The sequence below is a fragment of the Nannobrachium achirus genome (assembly GCF_963921795.1).
Source record: "Nannobrachium achirus genome assembly, chromosome: 20".
In the NCBI taxonomy this organism is placed as follows: Eukaryota; Metazoa; Chordata; class Actinopteri; order Myctophiformes; family Myctophidae; genus Nannobrachium; species Nannobrachium achirus.
This window is the reverse complement of record NC_137827.1, coordinates 13,314,034-13,340,925: the sequence shown is the minus strand read 5'-3', so window position 1 is coordinate 13,340,925 and position 26,892 is coordinate 13,314,034. Positions and strand designations below refer to the sequence as shown.

The 26,892-nt window shown below is 43.3% G+C and overlaps 1 protein-coding gene across 1 annotated transcript in view; it reads left to right on the top strand.

Moving 5' to 3' along the window:
* Nucleotides 1–26,892, top strand: part of ralgapa2 (Ral GTPase activating protein catalytic subunit alpha 2) — a gene marked incomplete at its 3' end in the record, with an annotated part of 559,582 nt that overhangs the window by 396,558 nt on the left and 136,132 nt on the right. Inside the window, exons 18-25 of the mRNA XM_080751315.1 lie at nt 1,858–1,980; nt 2,423–2,517; nt 3,141–3,237; nt 4,534–4,716; nt 8,190–8,351; nt 12,303–12,496; nt 13,039–13,137; nt 14,164–14,319. Coding sequence (XP_080607441.1) covers nt 1,858–1,980; nt 2,423–2,517; nt 3,141–3,237; nt 4,534–4,716; nt 8,190–8,351; nt 12,303–12,496; nt 13,039–13,137; nt 14,164–14,319 — 1,109 coding nt within the window. The remainder of the gene's footprint in view (nt 1–1,857; nt 1,981–2,422; nt 2,518–3,140; nt 3,238–4,533; nt 4,717–8,189; nt 8,352–12,302; nt 12,497–13,038; nt 13,138–14,163; nt 14,320–26,892) is intronic.

Below are 26,892 nucleotides of genomic sequence, written 5' to 3'. Positions count from 1 at the left end.
TGCCGCGCTGTGAGCTTGTAGATCTTGTAATCTTGTAAATCGTGAAATGTTTTGCAAATCTTTGAATAATATATCTTTTTAAAAGCGAACATTTATACAGTAACTCAAATATTTGCGGGGGTCCTTGACATGAAAACGTTTGAGAACCACTGATTTAGAAGACATTTATAGAATCGGGCCAAAATATTCAAAGACTTGCACGTACTGTATTTTCACGTATGGTTAAAGTAATTATGCTTTCAATATTGCTAGTTTCCTTTACCATTCTGTAGTACGCTGTCATTGAATACTTTCTGCTTTCCTTTGCTTTGTTCCTTCTTTTTTTTCTCTTCCTCTTCCTTTCCCCCTTCTTTCTCTCTCTCTCTCTCTCTCTCTCTCTCTCTCTCTCTCTCTCTCTCTCTCTCTCTCTCTCTCTCTCTCTCTCTCTCTCTCTCTTCCTGATGGAAGCTAAGCGAAGCCAGTCCATCAGCAACTGTGTCCACCTTTACGAGTTGCCCGCTGCTAAAAGCGTTCCTATGCTGCTTCACACTGTGAGCTCTTTCTTGCCTGGTATCTCTGGCGGTAACTCTGCTTGTTCTCACAGACTCTCAGGTAAAAGTGCGTTCTTCTGAAGCCTGATTTATATACCTCCCGCGTAGGGCTGTCACAGTTATTGCATGATCGTCTAATCGCAATTATTTGAGGTAATCGCAATTATTTTTGCATAATCGTCATAATTGTTTCCATGTTCAGAAATGTTAATATGGTTACAAACACTTTCAAAGAGTAGTGGAAATAGCAGAGCTTATAGATCGGCTATTTCCACAATCAATGTTATTTTTTTAAGTATAAAATTGTCAAATATGTCAGAAAATTCTTTGTATATTTAAGTTGCCATGTGCAACTTCGAAGCCTAAGAGCCAAACAGAAATGTAATTGTCAATGACAAATACACAATTAAATCGTCAATTGCAATTATGTGAGTGACAATGAATCGCCATGTAAAAGTCATAATCGTGACAGCCCTATTCCCGCGTAGAACGACGGCGTTGCTTGCACCAAAAGCCGAGTTGTTATTATTGGAGGGCAAGCGACGCCGTCTCGCGATGGCATATAAATGAAGCTTGAGGGGCTGCATGTGGCTGTGTGTTTGTGTTTGTGAACCTTCTCTATCCTGTTCTCGCCATCTGTCTTTCATACCTCTCTGTCTGTCCTATCTGCTACCACTGTGTCTGTTAACCTTACTGTGTGTCTGTCCTGTTTATTTGTTTTTGTTGTGGTTTCAATGTTTGCTGTCCAAAGTCATCCGAGCAGAGACCTCGATGCTTCCAGGAAGTTGTACCATACCTACAGTACTTTACAGTTTGGGAGCGGCCATAGCTTAGTCGGTATAATAATAATAATAATGAAATGAAAATGCAGCTCAAATGAAATGCAGCTCAAAGCGCAGCTAATAATTAATTGGTGATTGCAGATAATTGGTGCACTGTGGAGCACTGTGGAAAGAAATAACGTTGCATGATATAAACTGATTCAAGGTGTGGACTATAGTCTCATATACCACAGCAATTAAAGGAAAACCAGCCAGTCCGTTTCTGCATCTCCCTCGCATGTGCTCTCGCCACAGTCCATGTCCGTGGTTCTCAAACCGTTTAATTTCTATGTCCCCCCGGGACCCCACTTTGAGAACCACTGGTTTGTGTCATGTCCACTCAGATTGTCATCATGTAACGTCACCTTAACACATGTGGAATGTAAATTGTCATGATGTAACTGTCGTGAATGTCTTGATGATGATGTGCTTTGAGCGATGATAAGAATGGAACGGTTGGAACATGATGTTGTCCTAACTTCCCTCTCCTCTCCTCTCCTCTCCAGACGTGGAGGAGTGCCAGCTATCAGAGTGTGGTGGAGAGGAGGACCTGGGGGGTGCTGACAGCCCCCTGCCACGTAGCAGCAGCACCTCTGACATCACCCAACAACTGGCAGACACCTTCCCAGGTAGCCCTCCCCCTTCCCTGGCATACATGCCCAATAGCAGTACATACAGTAGCTCCGATTACGTACAGTAGCTCATTGCATTGTTATAATAGGATATGAACACGTGGACACACTGAACCTCACATCACCAGGCTTTTATACACGCAGCGGAAAATGAACGACTCAAGGAACGACGATGTTTGAGGAAGTGACAGAATTTGTTCCTCTCCACACAGAAGACATAATCCCTTCGATACGGATCACTCACGAATGTCACGACACTATCATCAATGTCTGTTGATTGATTTGAGACCTCTAGGTTTCATTTGCCTATGGTTTGCCTACTTGCCTCCAAGTGATGCTTCAAGAGTTGATGGCTTCAAAGAAACTGTTCTCAATTTCCTTTACCTGGCGGTAATGTGATTTTTCCAAACGTTAACATTTATTTGCGTCTGTCCTCCAGCCCAGAAGAGGGAGTGCTCGCCCACCTCCTGTGGTTCTGACGGCAGGACGTCAGAGGGCAGGAGAGAGACGGAGAACAACAGCGAGACACCGGCGGTGAGAGTCATACGTGTCACCCCTCATCAGGGGCGTCACAAGGGAGTGGGACTGAGTAACTATAGGGCCCAAGGCGGAATTATTTCATACTTTAGCTATTGAAAAATAGCAGATCTACAAGCTCACAGCGCGGCACAGAGTGCCGCGCTGCGAGCTTGTAGATCTGCTATTTTTGAAAAAAGTTGTGAAAATGTGTGCAAATCTTTGAATACCGGTATATGTATTTTTTTAAGCGAACATTTGTAACTAAAATGTTGCTGCGAAATAGTTTGAGATGGGGGTCCGTAGCCAAATAGAATACATATCATTTTGGGGGTCCTTCACATGAAATATTTTGAGCACCACTGACATAGAAACACTTTTTCACGATTTAAAAAAAATAGCAGATCTACAAGCTCACAGCCACGCTGTGAGCTTGTAAGTAAAGCTTGTAAGTAAAGTACAAATACCTCACAATTGTACAGTAAAAAGTACAGCACTTAAATGTATATAAATAAATGTACAGGTACTTAGTTACTTTACACCACTGAATATGACGTTGTAATTTCGCCTGCGAGGGGTTTGTTTGACGACGAGAGTCTGTCCCTCAGCAGTCTTAACTTGGTGATGTCTTTGCTCCTTAGATCCTCATCAGGCGGAGCTGCAGTCCAGCTGAGCTGGACAGCAACAGCACTGAAGGGAACGCCAGCACAAACGCAAGGCCCAAGCTCAGAGAGAAAAGTAAACTTAATATGTGTACTCATTCACTTGATCTGTGAAGTCATCTGTGATTCTGACAAATCTTTAGATTAGGGAATGTTTGACAATAATGGCATGCCTTGAGAGTAATATTATGAATTGAATATGAATCAGAAGCAGAACCCATTCTGAACGGGTACACATTAAAGTGTATTACCCCCTCAGGCCGGGAACACTTTTTAGTGTATTACCATTAGCCAATGGGGGAGCACATTTCTTGCACATTTCTTGGTGACGTCACCACCAACAAGTGCAACATTACCTGATATAAATAACAAGGTGCAATTTGGCACCTCTACAGAGTGCCAGCTTGCCCACCCACAAACAGTACTGTACATACACAGGGGTTAAAGTTCTCAGTTCTGGGGGCTGATTTCCGTCTTGAGGATTCCATAGGGGCTATTTCTGAGATCAGTGCAGATCTGCAAAAAAATAAAACAAGGGGGAGGTGTCGTGGCGTTAAAGGAGTAGTTCACCCCCAAAATGACTTTTTTTCTATTGATTACTCAGGCCATGGAGAGTAGAGTTCAATAATATTTTTTGGTTTTTGTCACATTCCTAAGACAAAATTTTGATTCGAGTAAATTTACCCCCATTGATTCCGGATGGTGACCAGTTTCGAAACGGGTCACCATCCGGAATCAATGGGGGTAAATTTATTGTTATCACATTTTTGTCTTAGGAATGCGACAAAAACCAAAACATATTATTGAACTCTACTCTCCATGGCCTGAGTAATCAATAGAAAAAAAGTCATTTTGGGGGTGAACTACTCCTTTAATGACAAAGTCTTCAATACGCTAGCAAAGTGATCTCCAAACTAAAAAGCAGTCATAATTTCAAGATACTGTATGAGTATTTGAATTGGCCAGACTAGCAATAGAAAACAACAGAACTTCAGAAGATACTTCTTTAAAATGAAGCATGGATTGGCACACACACATTCACTGAAGGCAGTTCAGAACTTCAGGGAAACACCCCAAATATTGGTTTGCTTCAGAAATCACATATTGGGACATGCTCTGAAAATAAATGTCAGTCTTTTTTTGGCTTTAACCCCTGCATACAGACAGCACTAAACAGCAGTAAAAGTAGTACTTGCACGCTCTGCAGGATCACAAGTAGGCCATATATGGCCGCGTGTGCACAAGGGGCAAGTTGGAGTGCAGTCTAGCTTTTATATTAATTGTATTTTTTCAAAATGTCTCTCCTTTACAAATATTTGAGTTACAAATGTGGTATAACCAGTAGCGTTGTTCCACCCCGTCCTCCGTCCAGGTGAGAGTGTGAGCAGCGACGCGTCCAACGGCTACCTCAACGACACCGAGGGTCCCTGGCAGCCCTGGCAGGCCTTCGACGAGGAGGCCGACACCCAGTCCACCCAGTCTGCCCACATGGACGTCACCTCGGACCCCCAGAACCACCGGAACCTGCTGCTCAGCCACAACGAGGCCCTGGCAGGTACCGTACAGCTTGTAGACCCCCAGAACCACAGGAACCTGCTGCTCAGCCACAACGAGGCTCTGGCAGGTACCGTACAGCTTGTAGACCCCCAGAACCACAGGAACCTGCTGCTCAGCCACAACGAGGCCCTGGCAGGTACCGTACAGCTTGTAGACCCCCAGAACCACAGGAACCTGCTGCTCAGCCACAACGAGGCTCTGGCAGGTACGGTACAGCTTGTAGACCCCCAGAACCACAGGAACCTGCTGCTCAGCCACAACCAGGCTCTGGCAGGTACCGTACAGCTTGTAGATCCCCAGAACCACAGGAACCTGCTGCTCAGCCACAACCAGGCTCTGGCAGGTACCGTACAGCCTGTAGACCCCCAGAACCACAGGAACCTGCTGCTCAGCCACAACCAGGCTCTGGCAGGTACCGTACAGCCTGTAGACCCCCAGAACCACAGGAACCTGCTGCTCAGCCACAACGAGGCCCTGGCAGGTACCGTACAGCTTGTAGACCCCCAGAACCACCGGAACCTGCTGCTCAGCCACAACGAGGCTCTGGCAGGTACCGTACAGCTTGTAGATCCCCAGAACCACAGGAACCTGCTGCTCAGCCACAACGAGGCCCTGGCAGGTACCGTACAGCTTGTAGACCCCCAGAACCACAGGAACCTGCTGCTCAGCCACAACCAGGCTCTGGCAGGTACCGTACAGCTGGTAGATCGACTATGTTTGGCTACCTTTTCGCGACACTCTTTTACGAAGTAGTGGGGGCAGTGTTTCTCAAACTTTCACATTTCATGTTCTCCCCCTTGACTCTGACTCTAGTAACTAAAGTTTTCAAATAAATGTAGTGGAGTAAAAGAACAATATTTTCCTCAAAGATTGGAGTGGAGTTGGAGGTAAAAGTTTTGAAAATTGGAAATACTCAAGTAAAGTACAAATGCCTCAAGATTGTACTTAAATGTACTTAGTTACTTTACACCACAGCTGCTCAACATACTTTTGTTCAAGGTTTCTTTATTGGAATTCTCCAAAACACATACAGGTCAATAAGACACAAGCATACAAAATGGGTGTACATTGCTTAACATACTTTTGGTTGTTGATTTGGTTGTCTCACAACTGGCGTGAGACTCGGTGTATCATGCGCAGAGTTTTGCAGAAAATAATAACGGTAATATATGAAATGACAAAATGATGCTAGGAAGGAGTGAAAGAAATGATGTTTGTGTTTTCATAAATCCATTCTGAGGCTCTGCTCTGGAATCAAAGCGCTATCATCCGAGCGTGGCAGAGCACAGATTGAATTAGTAAATCCCCGGTGAAAATGCTTAACTGCCACGATGGTAAAGAGAAACATTATTCCCATGATGGAAAATGAACATTCCAACATTTTTTTTTCCAACATGTCAATAGCAATGTACATTGCTGTTGGGCAGAAACCTCTTATCTAGGGTTAAGTGATTTCACTTAAGTTTACTTTAAGTTTCAGTTTCAGTTTTCGTGTAGGTGACAGATGATGCATAAAACATGCACCACGGCGTTGGGAAAACGGTTTAAATCGCTTATTTAGTCTCATTAAATTCAGAAAAGCCCCTGGCGTAGTCTCGCGTGGCTAGACTGTTGCCTAACGCAATTTGCAAATGCTCTCTGGCTATGCAAGACTACAGTACTGGCAACAGTTCCGCTTGAATGGAAAAACATTACAAAACTAGCGATTTAAGCCGTTGTTTCATGCCCTGGTGCATGTTTTATGTACTGTGGGATGGAAAACCATAGTCTGGGAGCTCGGAACTACCTTTACTTTTTGGATAAAATTTCGTTTTGAGTGTTTTCCAACTTGATGTGGAGGCGGTCCGGGCCATCGCTACGCCACCTTTATAGGACCTCATCTCGGAGCACAACAGTATGCAGCGACGGGTGAGGTTCTATATGGGGCTAAGTGCGGGTAGGCCTTGGTGTGCGTAAGGCCCCCACTCGACCATGATTTGAGGAAGGCCCCACTCTATCCTGATTGGAGGAAAACCTGTCACCCGACAGTTTTGGTGGAGCAACTGAAACTGCTTTTTTCTCCTCACAGGATAAAAAGTGTCCATAATTATAGACCAAACACTCAACTAGTACTATCAGAACATAAGACCCATTTTGTTATTATTTGAATTAAATGAAATCACTTACCCTACCTTTAACGCCCTGCTTGACCACACAAAAGCATCAAAAGTAGCAGATCCACACACTCGAATCCGGTTGTGAAGCAACGCGGTCGTTCACCTGAAACCAGAAACCAAATGTCAACGTAACATCCTCGTGTTCAGCCATGACACTCACCCAGACTGTTATGTTATGTGTGCACGCTAACGGAACTGTGTATGTACTGTATGCTCCCAGAGATGTGCAAAAGAAATGTGTTTTCAATCTTGTTTTGCCTCGAGAAACATTAAATCAAATCTTTTTTTAAGGAAGTGTGGCAGTATAAGAACCCTGACCGCGAGGCTGCTGTAACCTCACACTGACCCCACCCCTCCCTTACATGTACGCCATGTCACCCCATAACGCCCTTAAACCATTGGGATGTGGAACACATTATGACTTTAACCAGTATTTTATGCTTTAACTGTTAACGAAAATGTATATATACAAGCACAGAGTGCCGCGCTGCGAGCTTGTAGATCTGTTTTTGAAAAATCTTGAAAATGTCTGCAAGTCTTTGAATATTTTGATCCGATTCTATAAATGTCTTCGAAACCCTTCTTCTAAAGCAGTGGTTCTCAAACGTTTTCATGTCAAGGACCCCCAAAATTACATGTATTTGGCCACGGACCCCCATTTCAAAATATGATGGACCCCCCAGAAGCAAACATCTGAGTTACAAATGTTCGCTTTTAAACTATATACAGATCCTTCTCGAACAATTAGAATATTGTGTTAAAAAAGCATTGCAGATGCCATAGAACCCCAAATCATAACTGACTTTCCACTGGACTTCAAGCAACTCTGACTTCAGAAGGTTGACATTTCTCTATTATAAATCCTTGTTTTGAGTGGTCTCGTGTAATATTGTAATATTTTGAAATATGGACTTTTGATATTCATGAGCTGTATGCCATAAAAAAAGTTTCAACCAAAAAAGGTTTGGAATAATTCACAGAATGTCCAATGTATCTAGAATATATAAAAGTTTCAAGAAATATATGAAAGTTTCAAGAAAATGTACTTTACACAATATCAAATTCTTTCAAGAAAGATCTGTATTTTGAAAGATTTTCCCCAAAAATCACGATTTCTTTTTTTTTCTCCAAATAGCCGGTGCCGCGCTGTGAGCTTGTATATCAGCTATTTTTTTTTAAATATTTTAAGCATAAAACAATGGTTAAAGTGGTTCCGGGTCAGTGGGTTTATCAAATCCAGTATGAATGATGTGTGTCATCCTTCCCTACCTTGTACCTTCTCCTCTCCCTTCCCTTCCCCTCGTTTTGTTTTTAGGTCCTCCTCAGTATGTTCCTCATGCGCTCTCGGCGCCGCCCCCATCCCTCCACCTGTACCCCCAGAACCCCCCCGCCTCCCCGGCCCTGCTGGTGCCCACCGACTGCCCACTGGATGACAACATAGACCAGTCTGGGTTACACATGCCCCCCAACCACCTGGGTATTATAGCCTATGGCCGAGACCTCTCCCTATGTACTATACTATCCTCTATCCTCCTATTACTGCTCTTAACCACCTGGGTATTATAGCCTATGGCCGAGACTTCTCCCTACACACTATACTATCCTCTATCCTCCTATTACTTACTCTATATACTGCCCTTAACCACCTGGGTATTATAGCCTATAGCCGAGACTTCTCCCTACATACTATACTATCCTCTATCCTCCTATTACTTACTCTATATACTGCTCTTAACCACCTGGGTATTATAGCCTATGGCCGAGACCTCTCCCTATGTACTATACTATCCTCTATCCTCCTATTACTTATATTACTGTATATACTGCTCTTAACCACCTGGGTATTATAGCCTATGGCCGAGACCTCTCCCTGCATACTATACTATCCTCTATCCTCCTATTATACTTACTCTATATACTGCTCTTAACCACCTGGGTATTATAGCCTATGGCCGAGACCTCTCCCCATGTACTATACTATCCTCTATCATCCTATTACTTACTCTATATACTGCTCTTAACCACCTGGGTATTATAGCCTATGGCCGAGACCTCTCCCTATGTACTATACTATCCTCTATCCTCCTATTACTTACTGTATATACTGCTCTTAACCACCTGGGTATTATAGCCTATGGCCGAGACTTCTCCCTACGTACTATACTATCCTCTATCCTCCTATTACTTACTGTATATACTGCTCTTAACCACCTGGGTATTATAGCCTATAGCCGAGACCTCTCCCTACATACTATACTATACTATCCTCTATCCTCCTTTTACTTACTGTTTATACTGCTCTTAACCACCTGGGTATTATAGCCTATGGCCGAGACCTCTCCCTACATACTATACTATCCTCTATCCTCCTATTACTTACTGTATATACTGCTCTTAACCACCTGGGTATTATAGCCTATGGCCGAGACCTCTCCCTACATACTATACTATCCTCTATCCTTCTATTACTGCTCTTAACCACCTGGGTATTATAGCCTATGGCCGAGACTTCTCCCTACGTACTATACTATCCTCTATCCTTCTATTACTGCTCTTAACCACCTGGGTATTATAGCCTATGGCCGAGACCTCTCCCTACATACTATACTATCCTCTATCCTCACTGTATATACTGCTCTTAACCACCTGGGTATTATAGCCTATAGCCGAGACCTCTCCCTACATACTATACTATCCTCTATCCTCACTGTATATACTGCTCTTAACCACCTGGGTATTATAGCCTATGGACGAGACTTCTCCCTGCATACTATACTATCCTCTCTCCTCCTATTACTTACTGTATACTGCTCTTAACCACCTGGGTATTATAGCCTATGGCCGAGACCTCTCCCTATGTACTATACTATCCTCTATCCTCTTATTACTTACTGTATACTGCTCTTAACCACCTGGGTATTATAGCCTATGGTGAGACTTCTCCCTACGTACTATACTATCCTCTATACTCCTATTACTTATATTACTCTATATACTGCTCTTAACCACCTGGGTATTATAGCCTATGGCCGAGACCTCTCCCTACGTACTATACTATCCTCTATCCTCCTATTACTTACTGTACTTACTGCTCTTAACCACCTGGGTATTGTGGTCTACATTCGAGACTTCTACCTTCATACTGTATACTATATCCTCCTCTTCTCTGTTGTACACTCTCTTCTTAACCACATGAACCCTAGTGTCCATATTCTGGTGGTTATATTCTGCGCAAATAAAACATCTACAAGCACACTTCTGAGCTTGTAGATCTGCTATTTTCAGTAAAGTGATTATGGGCCCTATCTTGCCATACCCCTACACTTTTTAGCGATTTATTTTATTTTATTGTATTTAAAAATAATTCTATTAGCTCTACAAGCTCACAACGTGTACCATGTGGATTGGCTATTTTCACAATTTTGAAATGTTCTTCAAATAGTGAATAATACCTAAGAAGTCTAGGCATGAGTGTTAAGGTTGCATGCAAGACAGGGCAATTGGTGTAGAGGGAAACAGGGAGCAGACCTAGTATAGAGCCCTGGCCATATACTTATCCTGATCAACTAAGTATATAGGGTTTAAGTGGTTAATCTTAACATTCCTTAATAAAAGGGAAACTTTACTCATTTTAAACCAAACCACGCTTGCCCCATATTTCTTTGAAATGTTGACATCATGAGACCATGACGTCAACAGGGTTGTTTTGAGTCATCGGGCTTAACAGTAATGTACGCCTTGATTATGTGAAAGTAAACACGTCAGATGATGCTGTCAGACGCGCGTGACAGCATCCAGCGTCCCTTTGAAGTGCAGTCACGATACACAAGAATGCATTATTTATTATTATATTGAACAAAAGGATTGGAGTTGAATTAAAATCAGCGAAGTCGCCCTTTCTATTTCATGGCTCCCCGTCATTTTGGTTCATTCCTTCTTTTCAGCAGACCTTCTGTTTCCTCTGTTTTGACTTTCTACTACAGAGCAACAATAACACAAGAGTGTACACACTGTACTGTGCAATCTGTCATTTTTTCTACCAAGGGCAGAGCAAGCGATCGGAGCATTTGAACGAGTTTCATTGAATAAGTGCCTCATATCTGCTACACGACGTACAACGCTGGACTCATCCTGACTTTCTCTTTCACTGGGGTCTCTACCTTCCTCTAGAGCAGGGATTCTCAACCTGAGGGGACCCAGAGGGGGTCCCCACATTAGTTTGGGGGTCCCCAGATGATTAACTTAATGTACAACATTGTTTTCTCTCCCAACAGTAAATAAACCAACATAAAGTTTAAGCGTATACTAGTATAGAGGGTATCTGCCTATTTTAAAGCGACAATTTAAGGACTTTTTAATACCTCTAAAATGACAAATTAAACATCGGCCAAATTGTCAAATATTAGAGGCAGAAATTGTGAAAATAGCAGATCTACATGCTGTAGATCGGCTATGTTCACAATAGAACCGTGTTATACAAAATGTAATGCCTCAACGCTTAGTGTTCTTCAGGGTTGGCGGGGGTCCCCAGTTCAAATATTATTTGGGGGGTCGCGGCCTTGAAAAGGTTGAGAACCACTGCTCTAGAGGCACTTCCTTCCTTCCTCTCCGCTGTGCTCATGCAGTTTATGACTAACGTCCACTTATTCCATGTCCATCTTCTGCAATGCATGAGGTCACCTAAAACCCTGTTTTTCCCCAGGAGTGCTTTTTTGACACACATTTTTGACGAAACGCTTCTGATTTGGGCTGCGGCTTGAGGATTCACACTATTAACTAATGATGAAATAATCCCAGTGCTGTTCTGTGATAACTTGACAAGTTCTCATCTAACCCAATCAAATACTATTCAACCCAAACTGTCAATGCACTTGATTTACAGGGATGGATACCAGAGAGGTATATGTTTATTAAGCCGTTTAGGCCTAGAATTATTTAATGCTTTAACTATTGAAAAATAGCAGATATACAAGCTCGGTGCCGCGCTGTGAGCTTGTATATCTGCTATTTTTTGAAAAATCGTGATTTTATTTTGCTTTGAATATATCTTTTTAAAAGCATTTGTAATTCAAATATATTTGCTTCTGGGTGGTCCCTGGAACAACATATTTTGAGATGGGGGGTCCACGGCTTGAGAACCACTGATTTAGAAGAAGGATTTAGAAGACATTTATAGAATGGGGTCAAAAATATTCAAAGACTTGAACAAAAAAAAGATTTTTCAAAAATAACAGATCTACAAGCTCGCAGCGTGGCACTCTGTGCCTGTGAGCTTGTACATCTGCTATTTTTTAACAGTTAAAGCATAAAATAATGGTTAAAGTGGTGAAAATCTACTGCGGCGCAGATTTGCACTCGGGCCTAAATTAACATTATCATTTTACAATCTCCCTCCCTCTCTCTCTCTCCCCCTCTCACCCCCATGCAGACAGCAGTGAGTGTCTGGCTGATGACATCAGCATCATCGCTGGCGGCAGCCTGACCGGCTGGCACGCCGACTCGGCGTTCGTCCTGTGGCGGAGGATCCTGGGCATCCTGGGAGACGTCAACAGCATCCGCTGCCCCAGGATCCACGCCAAGGTCTTCTCCTACCTGTACGAGCTCTGGCACAAGCTGGCTAAGGTAACGGGTTGAAAGAATTATGAATTCAAAAACCAGCCAAGACAGTGGTTCTCAAACTCTGAAGGTCTCCCCAAACGGGTCCATTTGGTTCCATTTGTACACTGTAAAAGTTACAGACGGGTAAGGGTCAATTTAGACCCCCATAAAGGAACCTAGAGAATCCCCTGAAATCCACTTTGAGAACCACTGAGATAAGAGATTGGAAAATCTAGGCTTAATGCTAGGTCTAAATAATAAATGCACAAAGACAAAAACTAAGGAGTGATTGAAATTTGTTTGAATCAGTTTTGTATACAGACACAACACAGATTAGTTGGTTACCTGTATATATATTTTTATAAAGCCCAGATTTTGTTATTTTTTCAGTCAACTACTTTTTTTCACATCTACTCCTTCCTTATCGTTATATATTATATTATTATTAACTATAATAACCTTGGTACGGTAGAGGCCCCATGCCATGCCACTCATGCTTGAACAAAGAAGGACACGACGGACGGTGGATCATAAAGTTTGTGCTCATTGTCTTGACGTGGTTTCAGATCCGGGACAACCTTGGCATCAGTGTGGACAACCAGTCGTCCCCGCCCCGCCCCACCTTCATCCCCCCTCTACGCATGCTGGCCTCCTGGATCTTCAAGGTAATGGCTGCTTGTTCTGCCTGACTATTTAAACCCATATTAGACCAGGATTAAGCCTATGCGTTCTTATACCCTTCAATCCGGGAAAGCATCTGTGTCATTTGTTTTTGTCAAGGACCCCTTGGCTGTGGACCCCCTTCCGCCGTAATGAGTCTGGTAGTCCATTGCACATAGGAGTAAAAGACTTGTTATTGTGCTGAATGATTGTTATATAGTCCTGGAAATGAATTGGGTAAAATATTCTGGATAAAGTTTTGGAAATTCATTGGTAAAAATGTGTGGGAACCCTGTCTTGTATATCTGCTATTTTGGAATTGCCAACGTATACATTCCTTGAATAAAAATGTCAAGTAAAAGAAAAGGAAGAAAAACTAAATCTGTATTTTTATAAACTGATTTTTTATTTTGTCACATGCGCACATATTTACAGGGTCAACATTTTACATAGTTTTCATCATCATATTACAGTCCATTTCAATCCTCTGTGTTGTCATTCTTCTGGGTCGTGTATTCAGTCCATTTCTCCCATTTTTCAAAAAACAACTTCTCTATCCTGAGTCTATGTGTAAATCTCTCCATTACAGTACATAGATTTCCTCCACAATGCACAGCCACTGCTCACAAGTTGGGTATTCACTTCTATACCACAATCTCGTTATTGCTTTTTTGCTGGCTACCAGAAGCACCTTGACCAGATACATGTCGTCTCCATGTGTGTTTTCCTGCGTCAAGTTTCCTCGGCTGTGAAAACAGCAGATCTACAAGCACACAACGCCTCGCAGTGCGAGGCGTTGTGTGCTTGTAGATCTGCTGTTTTCACTACTTTTGTGCGATGGCCTTGTGCGATTAAGCAGGGCTTTGCTTTGAGAAAGAACATTCAAATTTGAAACTTGGAGATACGAGGTTTCCAGCCGACAACGACGATGCGTTCATGGTCAGCGTCCATGTTTCCACACTCCTGGTCCCAGCCAGGCTAGGTCCAACAACGTTCCCGTAAATGAGTGTTAACTCAACGTGTGTCCACAGGCCACCATGCTGCCTGCAGAGTACAAGGCAGGGAAGCTGCACGCCTACAAGCTGCTGTGTGAGATGATGACCAAGCCTCAGGACGTGGTGCCCAACACAGACTTCCTGGTGCACCTCTACCACATCATGCACAAGGGCTTCACCAGCGACGACCAGGTACGGACAGCGGGGGGCGCCATATGCTCACAAACCCAGCGGTGGGGGAAAAAAGTGCTCAATTGTTTCAGTTGAATAAGTGTCAATAGTGCAATATAGAAATACTCTGTTAGGGTGCACACACACCAAAATACCTATGAGAGGGGAATCTGCATTCCGCCAATGTATTTCAATGAGAATGGAGCGTTTTTTGCAGCATGAAACAGCTCCATTCTCATTGAAATACATTGGCGGAATGGGGATTCCACTCTCATAGGTATTTTGGTGTGTGTGCCCCCATACGAGTAAAAGTCCAGGATTCAAAATGTACTTGAGGTAAAGTATGAAAGTATTGGCATCAAAATGTACTTAAAGTACGGACAGTGAAAGTACAAAATGTTTGAAAATAGCCAAGGTGTATAATAGGGCTAAAGTGGTTTATGTTTATTTGACCCATTTAGGCCTAACCTATAGTTAGGCCTAAATCAGAAATTAGCCTACAAAAACAAATTTGTTGCTACATACTGTACATGTACTGTAAGCCCCTCCCATACACTAAAATGTGTACCCTGCCTGAATGGGTATTATGGTGTATACCTGCAAAGTAACTAGTAACTAAAGTTCTCAAATACATTCAGTGGAGTAAAAGTACAATATTTGGATCTGAGATGTAGTGGAGTAGTAAGTAAAAGTATTGGGAATGGGAAATACTCAAGTAAAGTACAAATGGCTCAAAAGTGTACTTAAGTACATTACTTAAATAAGTAAATCTATTTAGTTGCTTTACACGTCTGCAACAAACCCCTTTCACAAGGCTGTGTCTGTGTGAGGGGCGTGTGTCATTCTCGTTCCTCACCACTAGGTGGCTCAGCAGTCCACAAACCATTCCATGTCCCATGTTGGCTGGACAAGAATAATGTCTCTTTTCTTCACTCTCTATTTAGTTTATGGTTCCTCCCCCAAAACATGGGCCGCACCACTTTACTTAGTCTTGGACACCTTGCATTGATTGTCTTGTTTCTTGGACACTTTATGTATATATTCTTCTTTTATTGTGACAGCTTTTTGACACATTATGTTTATATTCTTCTTTTTATTGTGCCTTGCTTTTTTCTTTTTTTTCTTTTTTTTTTAACGTCTTTGTAACTTGTAACCTTAAACTGCTGTGCTGCCTCTGGGCAACAGATTTTCCCCCTTGGGATAATAAAGGTATCTCTCTCTCTCTCTCTCTCTCTCTCTCTCTCTCTCTCTCTCTCTCTCTCTCTCTCCAGTCACCTGTGACAGGGTCAGCTTGGGGACAGCTGCTCATAGGCCTGTCACAAGAATTATTACATAATTGTCTGATTGCAATTATTTTACACGATCGCAATTATGTTGGCATAATCGTCATAATCGTTTCCATGTTGAAAAATGTTCATATATTTTCAAACATTTTCAAAAATAGTGGAAATAGCGGATCTACGCGTCGCATCCTGTAGATCGGCTATTCCCACTATCATTGTTCTTTTTTAAAGTGTAAAGTTGTCGAATATGTCAGTAATTTCTTTTGTATATTTAGTTTGTGTCATATCTGCCATGTGCAACTTCAAAGCCTAAAAACCAAACAGAAATGCAATCAACGACCAAAAAAAACAAAATTAATCGTCATGTAAAATGTCATAATCGCGACAGCCCCTGGTGGCGATTCGAGGGTCACGTGGGTTCGTTGCAGTGCGCGGGGGTGGCCGAGGCTTCTTCCAGGCGGCGGGAGGCGGGTATGACATTGAAGGGGGGGGGGGGGGCATTTGCATTTCTTTCACCATAGTAAAAACTGCATTCATGGTCTGGAGAGGGCAGGGGCTCAAGCCCCCTTTGGTGTCTATGTGTGCATGTGCCTGGTTGTGTGTGTGTGTGTGTGTGTGTGTGTGTGTGTGTGTGTGTGTGTGTGTGTGTGTGTGTGTGTGTGTGTGTGTGTGTGTGTGTGTGTGTGTGTGTGTGTGTGTGTGTGTGTGTGTGTGTGTGTGTGTGTGTGTGTGTGTGTGTGTGTGTGTGTGTGTGTGTGTGTGTGTGTGCGTGCGTGCGTGCGTGCGTGCGTGCTTTGGTATCTATAGTGCCATCTTCCCGTCTCCAGCCGTCACACCCTGGCCGCTGCAGAGGGACGCAACTGTGAAAAACAAAAGATGGGGGATGAATTAGAGAGAGAGAGAGAAGATGGAGATTAAATTCCTTTATTTTCCATCTGTATGCATGTGCGTGTGCGCGCGTGTGTCCATTCTATTGCCTTGTCTTGGCAGTGCGTCAAAGCTTATTAGAGTGTTTTTTTCCGTGTCGTTAAATAATGTTTGGAGTCCCCGCCGCGTGTACGCGATTAATTAAGGACTGAAGGTCTGTCGCGCGCCGTTAGACTGACAGACACGTCGGCCGGGGGGCCCCGCTGTGTGTGTGTGTGTGTGTGTGTGTGTGTGTGTGTGTGTGTGTGTGTGTGTGTGTGTGTGTGTGTGTGTGTGTGTGTGTGTGTGTGTGTGTGTGTGTGTGTGTGTGTGTGTGTGTGTGTGTGTGTGTGTGTGTGTGTGTGTGTGTGTGTGTGTTTCCGAACAGGAGAGTGTGTGGGGGTTGGCGGGGGCAGGCCGGGGGAACGCAGTTTTGGAGTAGAGCAATGGATGTATGTGTGTGTGTGTGTTTGGTTGGGGTGCGAGGGTGTGGGTGGGGGGGGCAGCATTCTCCTGCTTTTGTTGTGGTTCAGTATAATGCGTCGGGGGGGCTAGGGGGGGCTAGAGGGGGGAGGCAGGGCCCACTGAAGCGTGCTCAAATTGGCCGGAGAAAAGAGTCCTCACGCCACACAATGGAGGACAGACGCACGCCTGCTTAACATAAGAAAGTGGCTCTCGCCCCCCCTTCCTACCCCCCCCCTACTCCCCCCTACCCCCCACCACCCCTCCTTCTTCCTCTCTGACCACCATCCCTCTCCTCTCCTCTCCTCTCCTCTCCTCCCAGCCACACATATATTATTTTCGTTTTCAAGTCCATCGCACACTTTCTTTCTACTCCCATCTATTCGTCCCCCTCTCTCTCTCCTTCTCTCTCGCGATGGGGCTCGCTTGCCCCACCTTTTCTTCCCCCTAGCGGAGCATTCAGCGTGCGTCAACCTAAGTGCACACATGCTTGAGACGTTCTAGTTTTGGGGACTGAGTGGTTCGGGGGGGGGGGGGGGATAAATTGACTCTTTTCAGTGATAGACATTTTTTTTCAAACACGTTATTTCTCATTTGCAAATCTTCGCCCAATTAAAATCCTAACTTGCATGTGGAGCTTTTTTTCACTGCAAGGGGGAAGGGGGGAGGGGGGAGGGGGGGCGAGGAGTGGAATCGTACCGGGTTGTTGCCAAAGTTCACGCCCCTCGCGGCTTGGTAGCTTCTGTTAGCATGTGTAAAGGTACGGTTTCATGACGGTACACTTCACTGGTACAAGGTCAACTTGTTTTGTTTCAATTGGGGTCCTTTTTAACTCATAACATAGAATGACAGACAAATAATTGGTACAGTTTTTGGTAAGGATTTGTTAGTTTCGACTGTGTGTTGTTTAAGTGTTTCATTTTGTATTTACACTACTGTTGTGCTGTCTGCGGAGATGCGCTTGACACAAGAGGTCTCCCTTCGCAGTGACTGGGTGGGGGCGTGAACTCTGGCAACAACCCGGTCCCATTCCACTCCTGGTGAGGTGGGGGGGTAATTCCCAGGCAGTGTGACTAGATGTGAGTGAGTCTAACCTTCCAGGGTAATAACTGTTCCCCTTGGAGGGGTTTTCCTCCCTGATCTGGAAGGGTATGAAGGTCAGGGTTAGCGGCCAAATACATGTAATTTGAAGGTCCTTGACATGAAAAGGTTTGAGCACCACTGATTTTAGAAGAAGGATTCAGAAGACATTCATTGAATCGGGTCAAAATGTTCAGACTTTCAATATTTAAAAAAAATAGCAGATCTACAAGCTTGCAGCGTGGCACTCTGTGCCGCGCTGTGAGCTTGTATATCTGCTATTTTTGTATATTTAAAGCATAGAATAACGGTTAAATGAATAATGCGTAATAATAATGCATTCCAGTTCTAAATGGGTTCAAGTGCTGATGTGGCCTATTATACAGTAGCTACTTCTTCTTGTGCTTGTTGCCATATAGACCTGGTTGCTTATTCCTCTCGTCAGAATCCGGCGGCACCGTCTTGCCTCTCGGTCTGACTGATGCGTGCGTTCATGCTCGCCGAGCCTCCACCAAGGCACAAGCAGGGGACAATAGCAGTAATCTATCTAATAACATCACTCCCTCACCTCATTGCACTGCAGCACACGTCCGTGTCGCCGCTTTGTGGCAACAGCGCGGCACACAACTCCCAATACAAATAATATCATAGGGCATGGGTCTTCAACAGGGGGTCCGGGACCCCTAGGGGGTCCTCAGAGTTACTACAGGGGGTTCCTCCAAATCTTTGTGATAGAAACACTTGAACCCTAGTGTCCGTATTGGGAGAGCTTTAGCCAAAAATAGCAGATCTACAAGCTCACACCGCCTCGCACTGCGAGGCGTTGTGAGCTTGTAGATCGGCTATTTTCGGCAAAGAGCTATGGTGTAGAGGGGAAAAAGAGCAGACTAAGAACAGAGTGAAAGGTCAAGTTTTATAAGTATTGACAGTTCAAGTGGTTAAATATCTGAAAACACAAATTGACATTAATCCAAAACACACTGACTATTGTGCTGTCAAACGATGACTATGGAATCTATGAAAAAAGGTTGTGGGGGTCCCTGCTTCATCTCTCTCTCAATTAAGGGGTCCCTGGCCTGAAAACGTTGAAGACCCCTGTCATAGGGTCAGAGGGAGGGTGTTCAACGTTTTTCAGCCCAAGGACACCCTTGCTGGGAGAGAGATGTTTTTATAGTGGGTTTGGGTTAGGGACGGGGTTAGGGTTAGTGGTTGTACTGTTAACTCACTTAGCGCCGAGCGACTTTCGGGGCGACTAACTAATGATGGCGTTTAGTGCCGAGCGACTCGGAGCGACTTTTATATAAAAGCATTGTTTAAGCTTTTAATTTGGGTTGATAGACGGAGCGGAACGGTTAGCTTACCTTCGACTAGCATACAGATGAAAACCGTGAAAAAAAAGGATACGATTATGACGTCACCTTTAAGCCATAGCTTCCTGTTTACGTAGGCCTCTGTTAGCCGCTAGGCTCAATGCAAACCATCCGACCCTCACGTAGCTTCACTAGGTCGGATTTTGATTCGGAAACTTTCTGTGTGGCATCTATATACGTTCCGATGCCCATACCAATGGTGGTTTGAGACGATCAAGCACGAATTGAGCAGTATTGAGCTCAAATGGCGGCCCGCGGCCTGTCCATTGAATGTCAATGGAGAGCATGTCATTGTACCATCCTGTTATGTCATGAACCTTGTTTTTTATTCTGACTTAACATGGGACCATGGAAAGTCAATGGGCTATGGCTCACTCTAGTGGTCATCTTGTGGCATCTGCAGGCACGTGTACCTGTTTATGTAATGTGATTTTGGGGATTCAATATAGCTATTTCCTGGCGTTATAAGCGCAGATTCATATTGAAATCTGGCTCGCTCGGCGCTAAGTGAGTTAAGTACCTTGAAAACCATAAAACCAACATGAAAAAGAATCGTGATAAGATCATGTATCGTGATTCAGCTTGCAAAAATATTGTGATGTTGTATTTTTCCATATCGCCCACCCCTATCGGGGCATGCAACTCTCCTCCGACTCTCTGGGCGATGCGCGTTGAAGCTGACATCTGTGTACTGGGTGTTTGGTCCATGAAACCCACCTCACACCTGCTGCTGTCCCACAACAAAACAAGTCAACTCAACTTACCGGCATGAAGGAACAAAGAAGTCAAGTCTTGTGCCGCTACCTTAATGCCCGTTTGAAATGTGACAGTTGACCCCCAAACCCCAGACGTGGTTAATCATTGATGACGCCTCGTTCTGCATAGCAATACAGGTGGGCAGGGGCGTCACACCAAATTCTGGGCCCTGGGTACAAGGATTCACTGCGGGTCCCCCATGAATGTTAACTATTGAAAAATAGCATATATACAAGCTTGCAGCGCGGCACTATTTTTGAAAAATCGTGAAAATGTGTGCAAGAAACCTATGTCAAGGACCAAGATGATATGTATTTGGCCACGGACCCCGATCTCAAAATATTTAGTTCCAGGGACCCCCAGAAGCAAAATTTGAGTTAAAAATGTTCGCTTAAAAAATACATATATTCAAAGATTTTCACAACTTTTCAAAAATAGCAGATCTACAAGCTCGCAGCGCGGCACTCGGTGCCGCGCTGTGAGCTTGTATATCTGCTATTTTTCAATAGATAAAGTTATAAGGGCCCCTCCACCACCTTGGGCCCCAGTAACTCAGTCCCACTTTCCTACCCCTTGTGACGCCCCTGCAGGTGGGCTACACAGCCGGGGCTTGCTGGGAGAGAGCCATTTGGAAAATCCCAAGCATTTTAGATTTCATTTTCTGACCGATAACAGTTCACTTTGAATATTAAATTAGCCATAGCTTCTGGCTGCTGGCCCACGATTATAAAATGACAAAAAAAGAAAGAAAGAGGAAACTGCATGTCGTGATAATGCCATGGCCAAGAGATAGGAGATAGTGAGTTTGATAGTGGTTAAACTGGCACAATAATGGTATGAATTGAAAATAATAACTAGAAGCAGTGCTCTTCCGAGCACAGGTCTCCACCAGGTCAGGCATGTAATGTGTTTTACATAAGTCGGCCTCCTGATGGCGCTATAAAAGGCTGATGTAAAAAATGCAGGGAAAAGGTTTTACCTTGGCCTCTAAGGAGTGCGCATACAAAGTTTGACACTAATCGGTGGAGTTATAGGTGAAAACATGAATCGGCCTGTTATAGCGCCACCATGAGGCTGATTTGATTTTTCTTAAGTGGCATTTATTCCTCTGCCTATTGGGAATGTGCATGCACAATTTCACCAAAATCGCACACTGCGTTCAGGATTTCAGGCATTTTATTCAAAACTGACCAATCCTGCAAACTTTGAAAGCCAGTTTTAGCCAATCAGGATGGAATATGGAAAATCTGACACATCCATGTCGATCACATGACTGTAGAGATACTGATTTACGTGATTTTTGGACAAAATCTGTAGGAGTACTGGCAAAAGTTAGTTTTGCAAAAGTCGGCCTCCTGGTGGCGCTAGAACAGGCCCATGTGAAATATTTGGGGCAGAGGTTCTGAATTGGTGTCGAGGGAGTGTGTGTGCACAGTTTGGCAGCGACCGGGCCAACGGCGCCGGAGATTAGCTGGTAACGGACAAACGGACGGACGCACGGACGGACGGACGGACGGACGGAGGGGAAAACATACTCTCCCTCAGCCTTCGGCTGGTGGAGACAATAATAAAAAAATAATAATATATGAATACCGCTAATAACCGTTAAGCAAGCGGGACTCCTCTGCGTAACCACTAGGGCATAAACGAAAAAGTTGACAAGTCGACTTCATTACATAAGTCGACTCCCACCAGAGAAAGTCGAACGTCGAAGTTGAAAAAAAAAAAAGAAAATCCTTCGGATTTCTTCTATCATTATTTTTGCTCCATGTGTAGGCCTACGTCTGTACAGCATTCAAACAGTAGGATTGATTATTGTCAAGAACGGGGGGTCCCCACATTAATTTGAGGGGTCCCCAGATGATTAACTTAATGTGAAACATTGTATTCTCACTAAACAGTACACAAACCAACATAAAGTTTAAGTGTATAGAGGGGTATATGCACATTTCTAAAGTGACAATTTAAGGAAATGACAAATTAAACATTGGCCAAATTGTCAAATATTAGAGGCAGAAATTGTGAAAATAGCAGATCTACATGCTCACGAGGCGTTGTACAAAATGAAATGCCTCAACTCTTAGCGCTCCTGTTAAAATAGGATTATTTTGGGGTCGTGGCCTGAAAAGGTTGAGAACCACTACTTTAAATGTACATTATCTGTAAAGGTCCTGGTCTAGTTACTGTAAAACGGTACAAGGATATGCAGTTTGGAGTGAAGTAATGTTCTGGTTAAGCCAGGTGCCAGCAGGTGCACACACACATTGTCTGGCTGCCTGGAGACGAGGCCAAATGAAGGAGAGAGGAAAAAGTCCCTAGGTGGCCCCTTTCAGAGTTACGTTAAGCCTTGAAGACCTTCAACATTTTAACCACTTTAACCATTCTTTTATGCTTTAACTATTAAAAAATAGCAGATATACAAGCTCACAGAGCGGCACCGAGTGCCGCGCTGCAAGTTTGTAGATCTGCTATTTTAGAAAATGTGTTTTTCTTCATTTTTTCTTCATTTTTAATCTTTCAATATGTCTTTTAAAACATTAAATAATTTGTAACTCAAATATTTGCTCCTGGGGGTCCCTGGAACGAAATATTTTGAGATGGGGGTCAGCGGCCAAATAGATATAATTCTAGGGTTCCTTGACATGAAAAGGTTTGAGAACCACTGACATAGAAACATGCGTTTTTTCAAAAACCTTAGAAGGATTTAGATGACGTTTATAGAATTGGGTCAGAATATTCAAAGACTTGAACATTTTCATGATAAAAAAACAGAAAAAAAACAGACCTACAATCTCTTATATGTGCTATTTTTCATAGTTATAGTATAATAGTTAACGCATAAAATAACGGTTAAAGTGGTTAAAAACTAAAGCGACAAAGTTCCCGGCCTCAATAGGTTAATGCATCTTTTGTCGGAGCGCGGGGACCATTCTTTTCTGCCCACACAGAGCCGCACGGAGGGGCCCAATTCCCATTTCTATACATACACCTCAAATCAGGTTCCCTCTACTTAACGCCACACAATAGAAAACACTTTGTACTCCCGGAACGTCTGTGGCTGTTCCTCCGAAACGCTCATCTCCAGCAATCAAGCAACAGTTTGTCGCATGCTAATTACCGCTGACTGCTCCCGCGCATTACGCCTCGGAGGTCAATTACCGTCGAAATGAGGGTAAAATGGGCCTCCGAGCCAAAACGCGCTCTCCTGCAATTTTCGTACGTGCGCCACAGCGGGTAGTGTTTTGACTTCCTGCTTATTGCTCCACCGCGTGTTTATTCTATTTCTCTTTTGTTTGCCTGCACTCCCCTGTTTACCCAGGATTCATTTGAGGTGATTAATGACACGGGTAGGGGAGGGGGGAGGGGGTTTACAGTAGGGCGGGCGTGTGTGCATGTGTGTGTGTTCTAGGGATGGGACGATATGAAAATGTCATATCACAATTATTGTGACAAAAGAAATCGCGATTTATGATATTATCACGATAATCACGAGTAAGACTCCCTAATCGGGAGATAAGCGACCGTCAGGTCACAGTATACACAAAGAGGCCTGTAAGTGGCATTGGTTCCAGCCACAAGTTTGTACGACAAACGGTCGCAATAATCAAAATCCATTATCCTGGGGCGGTACATTTTCCAAAGAATTTAACATTTTCCAAAAAAATAGCAGATCTACAAGCTTGGCTATTTTTTGGCAAAGCCATTTGAGAGAGTGAAAAAAAAGTACCTTTTACCAATTAAGTGGTACCGGATATGCAGCTCGGCAAAATAAAAAAGTGAATTGAACCCGGTGCATGACGGAGGACGATATCACGATAAATTGAATCTTCACGATACGTGTGTTTTTTGTTTTGTTTTTTCACGATAGACGATAATAACGCTTATCGTCACATCTCTAGTGTGTTCATCTGTGTCTGGGTGTTTGTGTGTGTGCGTGTGTCGTGTTTGCCGAGGTGCCCGTCGGCTCGGGGCAGAAGCGGAGGCCTGATGTTTGAATTGCCCGATTTACAGGCGTTTTATGGCTGCCTAGGAGGCAGGTGTTGCTGCTGTGGACCTTGCCTCTGTACACAAACATGCACACGCATGTCAAGAGATAAGAGATAGCAGCAGGCCAGGCTTCCTGCTCCCCCGCCTCAGATGCTGCATTGTGATACCAAGCTGTGTGTGTGTTTGTGCGTGTGTCTTTTTTTTTTTTTTTTTTAGATATTGGTGTGTCAGATTTAGGCCTAGAATTATTGAATGCTTTAACCAGTGAAAAATAGCAGATATACAAGCTCACAGCGCGGCACCGAGTGCCGCGCTGCGAGCTCCTAGATCTGCTATTTTTGAAAAAGTCGTGAAAATGTGTGCAAATCTTTGACTATAATATGTATTTTTAAAGCGAACATTTGTAACTCAAATCTTGCTTCTGGGGGGTCCCTGGAACTAAATATTTTGAGATGGGGGGTCCGTGGCCAAATACATATCATTTTGGGGGTCCTTCACATGAAAAGGTTTGAGAACCACTGACATAGTAGTCTCTCAAGAACAGACTAACTGAGCTCCATTTAAGTGAAAAGGACCTTTTCTTTGACGATGGCTAGCCAGATTGCTGAAATAGAAACATAGGTTTTTCAAAAAATCTTAGAAGGATTCAAAAGACACCTATAGAATCGTGTCAAAATTCTAATTTTCATGATTTTTCAAAAATAGCAAATCTACAAGCTCTAGCATAAAATAATGATACTCAATAATGTGTACCCGTTCTGAATGGGTTAAGATATTGGTGTGTCAGTTAATATGAATTATGATTTGTCTTATGGATGAACATCTGACTTCCATTATGAGGAAGGTATATTGGCCTATATATGTTTTTTGTTTGTTTTTTTAAGTTAATGATCGGGAATTTCGTACCGCCATTGATGTCTTTTTTTTATCGTTGAGGAACAGAGACCATGTTCTGGTGTGTGACTTGGGTGTGGTTGAAAATTAATTATACACCGTATGATGAGTAAATATTGACTCTTTTTTGAATAAAATACAAATAATAAATGATGAGAGGGAGGGGGGTGTTAAGAGAGGACTGTATTGGTAAAGCCTGGGAGGTGAGATATGACCAGCTACAAACAATTATTTCTTATTGATTGATTGGATTATTCAGTAATCTTTCAGTTATGAAAAATACATTTCACAAGTTATCTGAACTCAATCTGACAAGAATGTGCATAATATGTTTACATGTTACTGTATATGCTATACTATAAAATGCAAAAACGTAATATTTTAGTGGAAATATTTGCCTGAAACACCACTAACGTATCATTAACCGATCATTCCATAATTGTGTTAGCTATAAACGCAATTATTATTTTATAGTAGATTATGTCGATAATTTATCATCTCACCTTCACTACATCAGTGGTTCCCAAACGTTCTAGCTCGAGACCCAAAAGAGAGATTTGCTGTCTCCCCATGACCCAAACTAGTAAAAATAGCCAATCTACAAGCACACAACGCGTCATCGCCACGCGTTTTGTGCTTGTAGATCTGCTTTTTTCACTACTTCTTCAATTGTTTTATTATTATTATTATTATTATTTGCGAGGGTAGATCGCTACTTAGTATGAAAACCTCCAGCTCATGTCTCTCTGTCCATCATTCCAGCTCAGCAGAAGGATATAGCTGACCTGTTCTGACATCACAATGATGTTGCAAATGAATTCCGTCCATGTCCCTTTAATGCCCACATATGGAATGTGTCACAGTGCGTGACACCTCATCCCAGCTCATCCATATTTGGGAAAATATGGCCACATTTTGTCCAACTTAAACTACCAACTGCAACGCAAGTCACACTTGCAAATGAATTCCGTTTTTGTCACTTTTATGCCCATTTATGGAGATCCCTGATGTCATCAATTTTATGCCCATTTCTGGGAATTCCCATATATGGACCTATTGTGTCAGTCTAATGTGGTCTATGACATCAAACATCTATGATGTCAGACGTTATATCTCCATATTTGGGAAAATATGGCCACATTTTGTCCAACTTAAACAACCAACCAGGTCTGTGAATCTTTTTGGTCGAAGTTGATCCCATGCCAAAGTGCCAGCGCTCGCCCTGCAGTCTGCTGTCACCCAGGGCGAGGTCGCTTCTCGCCATTAGGGTGTCTTACTGGTTATTATTATATATTTTTTAAGGATTTTCTTTTTTATTTATATATTTTTTTATGTATGAAGTATTTAGGTACACAGTATCTCTAAAGTCATGTCATCAACATTGATCTTTCCCATTTCCCATATTCCCTCCTGATTGGCTACGATTGCCTTATAAAGTTTGTGTATGCGACGTGGCGGTCGCTTATCTCCCGATTAGGGAGTCTTACTGGTTTATATATATTTTTATGTTTGAAGTATTTTTTTTTCCACCCTTTTGAAATAACGTAAAAATGGTAACAAATAAAATAGGGGCCATTTACTTGGTGCGCGACCCACAACATGCATCCTGAAAGAACCGGTGCGCTGCATTATTAAGACAAGCTCTTGCAGTGAACGTGTGGCGCGTCACCACCAGCCTGGAATGACACTGCAGCCGTGCTGTAGCCACCACCATCAGTCCCCAGTGAGACTACATGTTCCTCCACACAACACAACAACACAGCATATGGCAACGACCGAGGAGAGAGCCATCTGCTGCCGGGTTAAAGTAGCTCAACAAAACAATACCTAGACCCTGGCTTTAATTACAGGTGTAT